The following is a 14,857-nucleotide window of genomic DNA, read 5'->3' as shown; positions in this document are numbered from 1 at the left end:
TTATTTTTAATACACAGAAAACAACTAGTTACTAGGAGCCATTTCGAAATCAACTGTCTGTGTGCATTCAGATTATCAACTGATTAGAACAAAGGTTGAATTTAATACCACATTAAAAGGAAGGATAAAGATGCAAAAATAACACAGTTTAATTACAAGAACTCCAATCCAACCTTTTTTGAACAAACTACTTTGAGTTATTTGCTAAATTTCTGCTGCTTAGTCCTATCACTGTATCCCCAATTCTGTAACCCAAACTATCAGAATCAAACCTTGAACTACTTACTGATCTGAATTGTTTCTCCAATTTTTCCTACTTTCTACTCTGCAGAAAAGCATCACTCAAAGTTTTATTAAGCGCCGTCTGTATGCCAGGCACTGTGCTTAGCAATGGAAATACAAATACAATCAATAAAATAACCTCTATTTTAAAAAAGTTGACATTCTAATGGGAGGAAACAGGAAGGACATTCATAAATTTAGACAAAATAAATATAGAGGGAATAAATACAAGTTGCTTTGGGAGGAGGAAAGGGCACTAATAGCTGGAGGATTAGGGAAGGTTCGCTGTGGAATGTTGGTTTTGAGCTTTAGTTTGAAGGAATAGAAGGATTTCATGAGGTAGAGATACATCATAGCACTTAGGTCATTGCCTGGCGCATAGTATGCACTTAATAAATATTCTGGTAGCTGGGTGGTGCTGTGGAAAGAGAACTGTCCCTGGAGTCACAGGACCTGAGTTTGAATTTGACCTCAGACACTTACCAGCTGTGTGACCCTTGGAAAGTCACTTAACCCTGTTTGCCTCAACATCCTCATTTGTCAAATGAGTTGGAGAAGGAAATGGCAAACCACTCCAGTATCTTTGCCAAGAAAACTCCAAATGGGGTCACAAAGGGTCAGACATGACGAATTGACTAAATAATAATAATAAATGTCTATTGACTGATTGATTCATATTACAGGTACAAAGGATGGCCAATATAAAGACAAAGAAAGAGACAGGAGATAAAGTCCTCCGTGTGAGGAACAGAGAGAAGGCCAGTTTGACTGAAGCATAGAGTAAGGAAAAAGGAATAATGTATAGTGGTACAAGAGAGATTGGGGCCAGGTCACAAAGGGCTTTAAAGTGATTTTTTCTTCAGTGCACAAAAGACTTCCATTAAAAGGCATGTCATATATTATATTTAACATGTAATATATCATATTAGATAACATACAACATGTATATAATATACTGACATATAAGATATACAATGTGTAATGTGTTGACATGTGGCATGTCATTACAATGCCAGGAGGTGTCAATATATGTAATGACATATTTATGCATGTTGTATTATATTTTATTTATAATATATAAATAAATTGTCTTACATATTTATATAGAATATATATCTTTTAATAGTCACTTGAGGTTTACTATATTTTTAAAAATTGTGCACAATATAGAATATGTCTTTTAATAGGCTATATATATCACTTGAGGCTTACTACATTTAAAAAATTATACATGATTGTTTCCTTTTTAATTAAATGAGTTATATAAAATTGGGTTATTCAGAAGTAACTAATCCACTTCGTCTATAAGGTCATTTAGGATGAATGGAGACCCATTTTAATTCAATTTAATAAACAGTAAGAACCTACTGAGGCAGCTAGTTGGCACAGTGGATGGAGCACTAGGCTTAGAATCAGAAAGACTCATCTTCCTGAATTCAAATCTGGCCTCAGACACTTATTAGCTGTGTTTCCCTGGGCAAGTCCATTTCCTCATCTGTAAAATGAGCTGGGGAAGGAAATGACAATCCACTCCAATATCTCTGCCAAGAAAATCCCAAATGGAATCATGACGAGTTAGACACGACTCAAAACAACCAAACACAGTAACACCTGGGATAACATGAACAGTACCAGCAAAGGTTTCCTAGAGGCAACAACTGCTGTGATTTTTTTGTCTCTACCATATTTGGAGCTCAGACTAATTTGTCACAAACAGCTCTGCCCTTTAGCCAGGGTTTGTTTGTGTCTCTAACAAGCAATAAATTCAGAGAATCTCTGTAAACAACAGTTGTCTTTGTTACTGCAGCAACGCACAGAAGAAATCTTGAAGTGTGGGGGAATCGAAAGCCAACATTGACTGGGTTTCATCTGTCTTTTTCTACCAAAATGAGACCCACGTACATGGCAAATAGTTTCTGGGAGTGAAAGTTCTTCCTATATTTCATAAATATTGTAATCATTCTTCAGATAGGTTGTAGAGCTATGTGCTTTATTCTTGGTGCATCCTCTTTTTTATTTTCGTACATGGACTGAGAGCTATCCTTATTTCAGTGAATAGTTATAGAATGGAATGGAATATACATTTATTAAATGCCTATCATGTGCCAGTCATTGGGCTAAGTACTTTACAAATATCATCTCATTAGAGCCTAACAACAACCCCAGGAGATAGATGCTACTATGATCTCCATATTCCTGAGGAAATTGAGGCTAACTGACATGCCCAGGGTTACACAGCTAGTAAATGTCTAAAGCTAGATTTGAACTCAGGTCCATGGCAGGTCCAACTCTCTATCCACTGTGCCACCTAGCTGCCTAAGTGGAATAGAAAGAATTCTGGAATTGAAGTCAGGAAATCTGGATTCAAGTCCCACGTTGACACTAGCTGTGAATCCTCGGGAAAACCGTCTAATGTCATTGAGCCCTGATTCGTCATCTCTAAAATAAAGATAATAAGGCCTTAAAAATTCCACAGGGTTTTATGAGGAAAGAGCTTTGTATGTGAGTAGTAGTTATTAGTATCATCAGCATCCTAAGCCATCACCCAGATCTTTATTCCAAAATCTTTGTCCGTACAAAAATCAATGGTCTCATGCCATCACTTGACTCTCAGACAATAAGGAATTTTTATCGGGAACTTACTTTATAAAATGCACAATAGAGTTCACGTGTTCCCAGATATTCAGACATTACTCACATATGGTAGTCCTTTTTTAGGACAAAAAAATGGTTTCTGGTGCCAAAAAAAATCCTTTCCAGTTTGCTTGAAGTTTTTGTTAAATTGTAAAACGACCATGTAAAACACTTTCCTTCTCCCTCTGTTTCTCCTTTCCTCTTTCTCTCTCTGTCTCTCTCTCTCTCTCTGTCTCTCTGTCTCTCTCTCTCTCTCTCTCTCTCTCACGCACACACACACACACACACACACACACACACACACACACACCCTATATCCCAGCAACATTAAAAAAGAATATGATTTCAAACTTTCTGCAGGGAGAACTTTCCTGATTGGGATCCCCGACTGCTAGTGCCTTACACTGTTTATATTTTTATTCCTTTGTTTTAGTCATGTCTGACTCTTTGTGACCCTATTTGGGGTTGGCAAGGATACTGGAGTGGCTTGCCACTTCCTTCTCCAGCTCATTTTACAGATGAGGAAACTGAGGCAAACATGGTTAAGCGACTCACCTAGGGTGACACAGCTAATAAGTATCTGAAGTCAGATTTGAACTCATGAAGATGAGTCTTCCTGACTCCAGGCCAGGCATTCTATCACTGTGCCACTTAGCTGCCCCCTTATATATTTTATATCTATACAATTATTTGTATATTGTCTCTCCCATTAGAATGTGTGCTCCATGAGATCAGCCTTCATATCTTTGCCTCTCCTTGTATCCCCAGTGCTTACCACAGTGGCCTGGCACATAGTAGATACTTAATGAATGCTCATTGACTATTTTAATAACTTTCTCCTTTCTCTGTGATTCAGAAAGTCGAATCCTGCCTGAGCTAGGTGAAAAGGCATCTATTTGCATGATGGCCTGCTGTTTTGAATAGGAAATTCAGAGTTCCCAAAACAACCAGAAATGTCAGCCTCATGCTGATATTCAAGAAGGAATTGTGAGGCCTGAATGACTGAGCTGACTGCCATCTATTGTACTACAGAATGTTGGGAATCTTTGAGAGCCCTCAAGTTGGCTTGTAGATTATTTATTGTGTTCCTTATTTAAAATCACAAGAGGATACAAATAACAAAACTGTTTCAGCCACTAATTTATTAAATGCTTAGGTATATGTGGCCAAAATCTGCCCCACTTTTGTCAGTGATGGTATTTATGAGTGCGTTTTAAAATATTGGTGTGATCATATTTTTGATCCTTAATACTATTTTCTGTAAATTTCTCCTTGAAATGCACTCCAAAAAAGCTGGTGAGAATGTGGTGCTTTAGATTTTTCTTTGTTATGACCTTTCACAGTGAAAGCATGAGCTCAGCCTCCAATGGAAGATTTCTGGCTTTTTTCAAAGATGCTAGAAGAATTCCAAAAGGACAGAGGAAATAAACTGTTTCTCTTTCTCTTATCTCTCCTTACTTCCTAATCACATCAGCCTTTGTTCTAAAATTGCCAACCAGATTTCTCTATTGAGGCACTCAGTGTCTTTTCCTCTGGTCAGTGAATCATCAGTTAGAGCATCAGGTACCAGGCATTCTTTCTTTCTTACCTTTCCTTTCTTTCTCTTTCTTTTTTTCTTTATTTCTTTCTTTTTTTCTTTCTCCCTTGCTTCCTTTCTTTCCTCCTTTCCTCCTTTCTTTCTTTTTTCCACCTCTACCTTAGGTAGTAAAAGCAGCCATTCAGTATCAACTTACCTTCAGTTTGTTTAGTGCGCTACTACTTACAAAGGAATTTGAGAGAAATTAACTCCCTTTGATTCTTGTGACAGTTCTGTGAGATAAGCAGAATGAGTATTATCATAATATTCGCTTTATAAGTGAGGATGCTGTGGCTAATAGACATTGGCTTCCCCAGGGTCCCACAACTAGTAAGTAGTGGAGTCAGAACTAGCTTCCAGGCTTTTCAAATCCAAATCCTACACTCTTCTTACCATCATAAGCTATCTCTGAAGTTAAACCATTTAGGTTGGTATGAGAGATGTTAGATCCATTTTCTAAGAGTTGAGTTAATTTGTGGGTGCTTAGAGGATGAATAAGAAAATTAATTTAATGGAAACATTAAGATGTGTCTTTCTGCCAGTAGAGTTCCTCACTACATTAAGTGATTCTGAGCCCTTCTCTGATCCCAGCATAGCTCTAATTCAGAATAACACACATCCTTATAACACCTTAGAAAAATAATAGCTGACATTTTGTTGTTGTTGTTTGCCTCAGTTTCCTCATCTGTAAATGAGCTGGAGAAGGAAAGGGCAAACCACTCCAATGTCTTTGCCAAGAAAACCCCCAGTGAGGTCAGGAAGAGCTATATATGACTGAAAAACAGCTGGACAGCAACAACTTCCTGACTCCAGGTCCAGTCCCTTACCTACTGTGCCACTTCACCAGAATTATTGTATAGTGTGTATTGGTCAGTAGAAAATCAAACCATTGTTCATCCAGCTTGTTAGATATAGTAATTTACAGTGCATTGGCAAGAATACTGTAACTGTATTATCAGTCTTGTTTTTTAAGCAACTGTGCAAAATTAATATGTGTCCATAAGCCCAGGACATTTAAAGAAATAATGACAGGCCTACTGGGCATCAGTAACTGAAAATGAATTTAGAGTGAGTTCAGACTCTCCCGTAGTGATTTTTATTATGTTTGGCAGGGATTTGCTGGAGTGAAGGGGGATGGAATTCTGAGTATGTTTGCTTCAGGCACACACCTGAGTTGTCTTAGCCCAGTGACGGGGTAGGGGAGAGTCATTTTGAAAGAATCAGTTAATGGTTGCTGCTGTTCAGTCATTCAGTTGAGACCAGCTCTTCATAATCCTGTGGACCATAGCACACCAATATAGTCTGTGAGGTTTTCTTGGCAAAGATACTAGAGTGGTTCACCATCTCCTTCCCCAATGAATTAAGGTAAATAGAGTTTAAGTGACTTGCCCAGGGTCTAGTGAATGTCTAGCATTCACTGGATTTGAACTCAGGTCTTCCTGACTCCAGACCCAGGGCTCTATCCACTGTGTCACCTACCTGCCTCAGTCAATGGTAAGTGGGATTAATACAGATCTCATGGACTAGTGACATCTTTGACCAGCCTGATGAGTTGTTTTACCATTTCTTCGAGGTTGCTCGTGCATCACACTCAAGCATGGTTTGGAGGTGACTCTGGAGTCTTGAGGCCTGAGCCTCAAGCAGGTTCAAGATTTAGCAGGTTCTACCAAGCTAGATAGACTTCTGGGGCTGGCCCCAGTGATGGGATGGATGACTTAGAAGCAAAGAGTATTTGTTGCCTGTCTCATTGTTTCTTGAAACAGCAAAATACTTCAGCTCTGGTAGTGCTTTCACTGAGATGTGAAGGTCCAATACCCTGGACCATAAATCCCATAATTTGTCTTCACCCACAGTCATTTGAATTTGATGTTGTTGTTTATAAAACCTTGTGTATATAATGGAACTTTGGTCTCTGTTAAATTTCTCCTTAAACCATCATGAGCAGCACATAAATCTAGCCTGTGTTATGTTTATGTCATGTTATCATCAAGGAATACCTTATAGCTTTCTTTTTTCAAATCACCCTATTGTTACCCTCTTACTCTTTTAGTTGATGTGCTTAGAGTAAAGAGCCTTGGAATTAATTGGTACCTCGTCAGGAACACTCTTGACTTTCCCATGCTGATAAAGAAACATCTTGGAAATCACTGGTGATAGTTTTTAAAAGTTCACTTTCTCAAAAAGTTTCAACTTTCTCCCTTGCTATGCTCCTGGACGCAAAACAGTGGTTTCCAAAGGAGTGGGGGGACTGAAACATGACCAGTGGAGAAACTGAGCCTTCTTTCCACTCTGGCCGCATTAGCTAGTTATGGGGTTTAGCTCCAAAAGAACCATTATGTCCCAGTTCCCTCTTATTCTGATTCCTCTTGCTGCTGGGGAATCTTTGATCCTGTTCCTGTTTGAGTTTAGTATTTGACTCTTAGAAGTTATAACCTAACAGGGACCTGAACAGCTTCAACAGCTGCTGTACAATTACAGTTGGCAAAATTCCCATCCCCAGCCCGCTGACATCATACTCCTCATCTCGTCAGTTCATGACTCCCCTTTAGAGAGCAGACTGTGCACTGCAAGGTAGTGGACAGTGCTTAATAATATTTTCAGCAAAAGCAAAAATGGTTTTTTGTATCATTAACAAGTAAAATAAAAAATTTATATTATTTATTTCATCTTCATGGCATCCTTTTAAAATTTCCATATCTTGTCCCCTGACAAAGAACTTTCCTTCTTTTTTAATGCAAAGTCTATATTGCCTGTTCTCTTAGCTGTGTGCCATGGAAACCTCTTGACATTATGGAATGATTTCTTTGTGGCTAAGTATAGTACTTGTATAATAAATCATCTCTACTTTTTTAGTTGGAAAAAATGTCTCTTTTTGTATGTTTTACAATGCATATTAGTAGAATAGTGCATATACATAATTTTTAAACATATATATATATATATACATACATATATACATATACATATGGAGGGTGCATGCCCAGAAACTTCTTGCTGGTAGATATTCGATAAAAAATGTTTGCAGACTGCTGCTCTAGAGCACTAACACATAGTGAAACTGATTATTTCATAGTTTTAATATTTAGAGCTGAAAGAAAACTCAGAGAGACTGTAAATCCAACTTCTTCATTTGAAGGACATGAAGACCAGAGAGGTGCAGGAGCTTGACTCATGTTACACAGGTAGTAAGTGTTAATGCTGTAATTTGAACACAGATCCTTTGACTCCATGTCGAGCGCACCTGACCATTTCCCATTCATTCTGTGTCTGCCTCACAGTACAACAGGGGTGTCAATGATGACCACATACCGCCCCCCAAAAAAACCTTATATATGAGATAAATTGGAGATCATCTCAGAGGGAAGGTACATAAATTAAGGGGGATCAAAGAAAGTTTCCCAAAGAAGCTGGGATTTTAGGGAAGCCAGGGAAAACAGAAAGCAGAGAGGAAGGGGAGCATACCAGGCATGGAGGATGGAGTTTTTTACATCCAGAGATAGAAATGATAAATAGAAGTATGTGGAGAATAATTTTACAAATATATACCTATTTGTGTCTAATGGCGGTCATCTCTAGGACAGGGTAGGAGGAGGGAGAAAAGGAAAAAAAGAAATTTGCACATCAGTTCTGTTGTATATTTAAATGGAATAGCAACTTGTACATAATAGATTTGCAGCTTCATGTGAAATCATCTTTTTTTATTATACTATGTTATGAAAATGTTTTTTATTCCAAAAATTAAAAATAAAATAAATTTTTAAAAAATAAAAAGACTGGAAAAAGAAACGGAGGGACAAGTTACAAAGGGCTTTGAGTACAAAACAAAGGATTATATATTTGATCCTCGAAGGGATTGGGAGTCACTGAAATTTATTGAGTAGGAAGAAGGACATGGTAAAGAAGATCTCTTTGACAGCTGAGGGGAGGATGGACTGGAGTACAGAGAGGCTTGTGGCAAGAAAATCTCCTTTTTATTCTTTACTAGAACTTTAATAGAGGTGCTAATAAATAGTATATTGATGTTAGGAATATAAAGTTTGAGTAGCACAAGGAAGAACAGGGAGTATGTAGGAGTTCTAGATTGTAAATGAACTAGGTAATCAGTCACTAAATAATTGAGACTTCTCTATGGAGCCAATGTGGGAACTAACTAGTGTATAGTAGCAAATTAACAAGACATTATGACAAAGGAAGGGACAAGGGGAGGGAGAGATGGAAAGAAGGAATTTGGTACTCAAAAATTATTTTAAAAAACATGCTAAAATTGCTTTCAGATTTGTAATTGAGAAAAATAAAGTAAAAACCTTCTTTTAAAAAAAAAGACATTAGACTGTCTGCTCTCCTAAGAAGAGATTCTATTGCTTTCTGAACACTTTTCATTTCCTGAGCAGCTTTGAATAAAAAAAATGATGGTGTAAGATATTTTAGCAGTTCATTTTAGAGGAGACCAGCATGCATATCAGTAAACTAAAGCTCCCTACTCTAGAGAAAGAAATGTAATCTTGGGGCCAGCTTCCCAAAGTGGAGATGAGAAAACTCACCTCACTTCTTTGCAGAGGTGTAGGGCAGTGGGTTATAGAATGTTGCATATACTCTGAGGCTTTGTTGCTCTGTCGGTTAGTTTTGCCCATCTGTCCTTTTAATTTTTTTTCATATTTTGTTACAGAAAATAACTTTCAAGGACACAGGGCAAGTGAGGAAGGATGAAGTATTTTTTAAATGAAAAAGATGTAAAAATGAAAAAAAAATCTTCAGGGTGGTTGGCAATAAAAGAATGTATTTTGGACCAGTTTGCCTGGGAGGAATAATGAGCATGGAAATATTCCATATGCACTTAGGATGCATTCACTGGAAACGATTTATGTCTTAATTCTGTTGCAAAGAGTGACCCCTTTAGCTGACACTGGAATTCTTTCTACCTATCAAGCATCTGTTTCATCCAGCTATATCTACCTTTGTCCAGCACAGACCAGCTACATTTAATCCTCTCTCTTACTGACTTGAGTATATAATGTAGTTTTAAGCTGCAATCCTTTTGGTGGGAGAGAAGCAAGTTTTGAGAATAAACATTGAAAAATGACCTGAAGACCTCTCCAACCTAGGGTGTGAGTTGATTCTAGCAGAATCCAGATTAAAATGAGCTTTTTCCTGAAGGCGCTGTTGGGTAGCTTCAGTCTTTGCCCTTAAGAAACAAGTGAGATCCACTCATTTTGGTTCATTTATTAAGCATCCACTACTTTGTGCTCAGTGATGGGGAGACAAAGAAAAAAAGAAATGACAGATTCTGCTCTTAGGTGTACTGGAAAGCTTGCTGAATTTGGGGCCAAGGACCTGGCCTTTTTAAAGGTATGTGACCCCAGGCAAGTCAGCTCACCATTCTGAGCCTCAGTTTCCTAATCTACGAAATGGTGGAGTTGGACTAGCTCAGGGTGGGAACCTGCAGCCTCACACATGTGGCCTTCTAGGTCCTTGGGTGTGGCCTTTTGACTGAGTCCAAGTTTTACAGAACAAATCCTTTTATTAAGGGGATTTGTTCTGTGAAGTTCTATGTTCTGTGAAGCCTCCAGGCTGCGACTAGCTAATCTCTAAGGTCCTTTCCAGCTCAAAGTCCCTACAAATTTTGTAGTAATTCATTTTAGTTTGCATAAATTGCCAACTTGCAGTTTGCATTGTTTGATAAAGCACATTTTTAGCATGTGTGAACCAATGATATCTTGATGATCTTGATGTGCCCTTATTTTTTTCCATTTATCTTTAATTTCATCTCTTTCAACTGACTGACGGCCGTCTGAGACAGTATTCTTAGACACACAGCCAACCTGCAATATGTTGAAACTGCTTCGGGAAAAGTCATGATGATGAAGAAATAACTGTGTATTTGACTCTTTTGTTCCTAGGTGTTGGAAAGTTTCAAAATAATGGACTATAGTCTTTTGCTGGGAATCCACATTTTGGACCATTCACTAAAAGAAAAAGAAGGCGAGAGCTCACAGAACTCTGCACCTGATGCTAAGCGTTCTGGGATCCAGAAAGTCCTCTACTCAACAGCAATGGAATCTATCCAAGGCCCAGGGAAATCTGGAGATTCTGTCATCACCGAGAGTACTGATACGTAAGCATTAGTATTTAAGCATTAATCCTTGAATATTAAGAGTCATAGTTTGGGTTGAAAGTCCATCCCATATCTGGAAAAAAAATCCCTGTAAGACACCCAATGGGAAGCCATCCAGCTTTTGCTTTGATGCCCTCTAGTAAAGGAACCCACTAGCTCCCTGGGCAGGCTCTACCCTTTTGAACAGCTCTAATCACAAGGAAATTTTCCTCATCAAGCTTTGAGTTTCTTCTTTTACAACTTCTACTCATGGCTGCTAGCAGTGCCCTCTGGGGCCAGGGAGAACAAGTTTAATTCATTTCCCACAAAGTCACATTTCACAAACTTAAAGAATAAGGAAGGAAGTATTACCCCAGCTATCCCTCCTAGACTAGCGAGCATAGTGGGTAGAGTGCTGGACCTAGAGTCAGGAAGACCTCAGTTCGAATGTGACCTCAGACGTTTACAAGCTGCATGACCTTGAGCAAGTCATTTAACCTCTGTCTTCCTTTTCTTATCTGTAAAATGGGCATGATAGCAGCACCTACCTCCCAGGGTTGTTATAAGGCTAAAATGAGATAATCTGCATTTGACTTCTTGTTTTTGGAGGGAGTAAGGCAGGGCAATTGGGGTTAAATGACTTGCCCAGGGTCACACAGCTAGTGTGTCGAGTGTCTGAGGTTGTGTGTTAACTTCTTTTAAACCAAAAAGCACTACATAAAAGCTACTTATTATTCTTAGTCTTATGGCAGATTCGTTGTGATTTTGATTATATAAATAAATATTTTAAATTTACTCACCTGCCTAATCTCTATCATGGAAATAAAATTAATATGCTCATAATTCTTTTCTACTTAACAATGGACAAGTGAGTTGCAGCTTTCCTGGTTATAGTTATCATCCTCTCAACTCCGTTTTAGTTTTTTGTTTGAAAGAGCACAATTTCTAAGAATTAACTCAAAGCCTTTGAAGGGCTTTGTTATGGTTGTTGTGCTTTAGTACTGAGTATTCAAAGCTTCCGTCAGAGAGGATCACTTGAGAACAGGAAATGATAACTTTGATTTGTTAGCTATCACCTAAATGCATGACAGTCATTATAGTTGTAATTCAGAGCCTCTTTTCTACATTCAGGGAATTTTCTTTGGTAGTATAAAGATAGCAGATGTAGTCTCTGGCCTCAGCCAGATGTGACAGTAACTTTGGTATTTCTTTGCATCTATAAACGGGGGATTTGCTAGCAGAAACAAAGCAAAGAACTGAAATGAGTTGCGTACCCTCATGCACATATGTGATCTGAGCATGGGGGCTCACAATTTTAAAAACCAGTCTCCTCTGGCCTCAATTATATAGCTTCTAGATTTCTTGATTGTTGACCAGATCATTGGCATTTTGGGCTATTATGGATAAATCTACCACATTCCAAATCATTTTTCCTAGCCTTTGTACTTATTTTAAATGTGATTCACTTGAACAAAATCTACTATATTCAAAGCACTAGAGAGAAATCAAGGCTGATATGTACATTTGAGAGTGTTCTGTGTAGAAATGATAATTAAACCCATGGGAGCAGATGTGCTATTACTAAGGGAGAGAGTCTAAAGGTAGAAGAGAATGGAGGATGAGAAAGGGGAGCCATGGGGGGAGGGATGAAGCAATGCAGCCAGAGGTAGGAGATAGATAAGGATTCAGTCTGCTTTGCTGAAAAGAAGTGGTCAGACAAGTGAGAGAATGAGAAGAGATCACTGCCACAGAGGGAGGCAGTAGTATACAGGAAGGGTTGGGTAGTAACTAGCAGTGTCAGAGCCTACCGAGAACTTAAAGAGCATGAAGGATGATGAAAGGAGACAAATTCTACAAATCTGACTTATGATTCCCAGCCAGCCCTTTACAGTTGACCATATCATTTATGCTGGAATCAGCCTCTGTGGTTTCAGAGGTACTTCATTCAGGATCACCCATGGAGCAGCCTTAGATTTCAAGACATCTTTTAAAAGAGGTGGGGGGGGGGGGGGCTATCGTATCATCTCTATGCTTCATTACTTTGAAAGATTGGTTGTGAAATTCTATTTAACAAAAATTCATCATGCACCATTCAATGAGTAAAGAAATGTGAGCTAGGGGGCAGCTAGGTGGTGCAGGAGTCAGGAGAACATGAGTTCAAATCCAGCCTCAGACGCTTGACACACTTACTAGCTGTGCGACCTCGGGCAAGTCACTTAAACCCAATTGCTCTGCCTTCCCCCCTCCAAAAAAAAAATCCCAAAGCAAAGAAATGTGATCTACCTTCAACCAGATACAAAAGTGAGTAAGATAAAGTCCCTTTCCTTTAAGTTGCTTATAATCTCTTAAGGGGAAGAAAGTGAAAATGCAGGTACACATATATGATTTTAAAAAAGTTAAAACATATAAAAGGGTTATGTTGTACTACAGGATTTCAAAAATATGAGGGGTCACTTCTGGCTAGGAAAATCAGAGAAAACTTTGTGGAAGATGAATTATTTCCAATGGGCTTGGAAGAATAGGCAGAATTTGATCTGATAAAGATGAGAGGACAATGTTTTACATTTGGGAGAATTATATAAACAAAGGTATAAGGGCAAAAGAAAGAAGAAGAACATTTTTATCCATCATTCAGATGGAGAATGGCATATGGAAGAGGGGATACCATGCAATGTTGGTTGGAACCAGATTACAAAAGATCTAGAATAGGAAAGGAAGGAATTTTGACTTAATTTAGTAGATAATACATGAATGATGTGACCTGATCTATCCATTTAGGTGGATTTCTCTGATGGGGGAGAAAACTGGGGAAAGACTGGAAGCAGAGAGAAAAGCAGACTATTGGCAATGTTAAACCTGGTTACCAAATTTATTATACTTTCAACAGTTGTAGGTCACTTATTAATAATGATATTTTTAAAAATATTTTAGCCTATAGTACATAATGAAATATTTTCTCCTTGGTCTATCAACAGAATGGGAGGCATTCCAGCTAAAAGCCATAAAGGAGAAAAGCTCCTTTTATTTATGGGCATTATTGATATTCTGCAATCATATAGGTAAGGAGAAGTGTTTTTTTAAAAGCTTTGCAATATTTCTCAATCAGTATGCTCTCCTGAAATATCACTATTTCCAATTTTTTTTAAATTTGTGCATGTTTAGGTTAATGAAGAAGTTAGAACATTCCTGGAAAGCACTAGTTTATGATGGGGTAAGCTACTTACTTCTATACGAATTGTTAAAATTTTGATTACTCTGTGTTCCCAATTTACTTTATATCATGAAAATCTGATGACTAGAACAATGAACTGCTGGTCTCCACAGAAAGAAGACAGAAGTATCAATACCAAGCACAATCTTGAGTTTGAAAGGGAAAATGGGTCATGTAAATTGAGCATCTGGCTCTTTTTTTAATTCTTTTTTCTTGGGGGGAGTAGGGGCCAATCAGTATTAAGTGACTTGCCCAGTGACACACAGCTAGTAAGTGTCTGAAGCCAGATTTGTACTCAGGTCCTCCTGACCTTCAGAGCTGGTGCTCCAACTTCTGTGCCATCTAGCTGCCTCCCCCTCCTCCACCTTTTTCTTATTCTTTAACAGTTATCAGTAGTAAAGAATCTTGGGATAACTGTAGACTTACAGCATATCAGAGCTGAAAAGAGCCTTGGATGTTGTCTATCCAAATTTCCTTATTTAACAGGTGAGAAAACTGAAGGCCAGAGAAATGAAAATCCTTCCCCAAGGTGTCACAGCTAGTCTGGTGGCAGGGCTGTGATTCAGACCCCCAGGACAAGATCCTTTCCCTCTACCACACAGATTGTCTCAGTGTGACAAAAGACAAATTTTAATCTGATTTAATGTTTTAATCTGATTTAATTTAATCTGATTATGATTTTTCTACCACAAAAGAGCTCGCCACACCATAACTGCAAGAGAAGACACTTTAACCATGTCTTATCACACTGGAAACAGATAAATGCAAGGCAAAGTCAACTTTCATTACAATGAAATGTTTAATCATTGACTAGGGTGACTTATGAACCCATCTTCCCTTATCTCAGATGAGTTGTACATATAGCTATAAATGCAAATGATGTCGTGTAACTATGGCATTAGGATTTTTGTTGTGTAACATTGTATTCTATACACCCCCCAATTTCAAATCTAGTTGGTTTCTAACTAGAATTGTCTTTCATATATACTGCTTGCTTATCATATTATGTTTTTTTATACATTAATGGGATCCTCCCCCTAAAGGATAACATCCACCCTGTTAG

General features: G+C 38.1%; 1 protein-coding gene across 1 annotated transcript in view; it reads left to right on the top strand.

Moving 5' to 3' along the window:
• The window catches only part of PIP5K1B (phosphatidylinositol-4-phosphate 5-kinase type 1 beta), a 344,454-nt gene that overhangs the window by 239,916 nt on the left and 89,681 nt on the right, over positions 1-14,857 (top strand). The window contains exons 8-10 of the mRNA XM_036739202.1: positions 10,390-10,604; positions 13,559-13,642; positions 13,746-13,794. Of these exons, the coding sequence (XP_036595097.1) occupies positions 10,390-10,604; positions 13,559-13,642; positions 13,746-13,794 (348 nt within the window). The remainder of the gene's footprint in view (positions 1-10,389; positions 10,605-13,558; positions 13,643-13,745; positions 13,795-14,857) is intronic.

The sequence above is a fragment of the Trichosurus vulpecula genome, chromosome 9, assembly GCF_011100635.1.
Source record: "Trichosurus vulpecula isolate mTriVul1 chromosome 9, mTriVul1.pri, whole genome shotgun sequence".
In the NCBI taxonomy this organism is placed as follows: Eukaryota; Metazoa; Chordata; class Mammalia; order Diprotodontia; family Phalangeridae; genus Trichosurus; species Trichosurus vulpecula.
The sequence above is the reverse complement of the archived record's forward strand: the minus strand, read 5'-3'. Positions and strand labels throughout refer to the sequence as shown.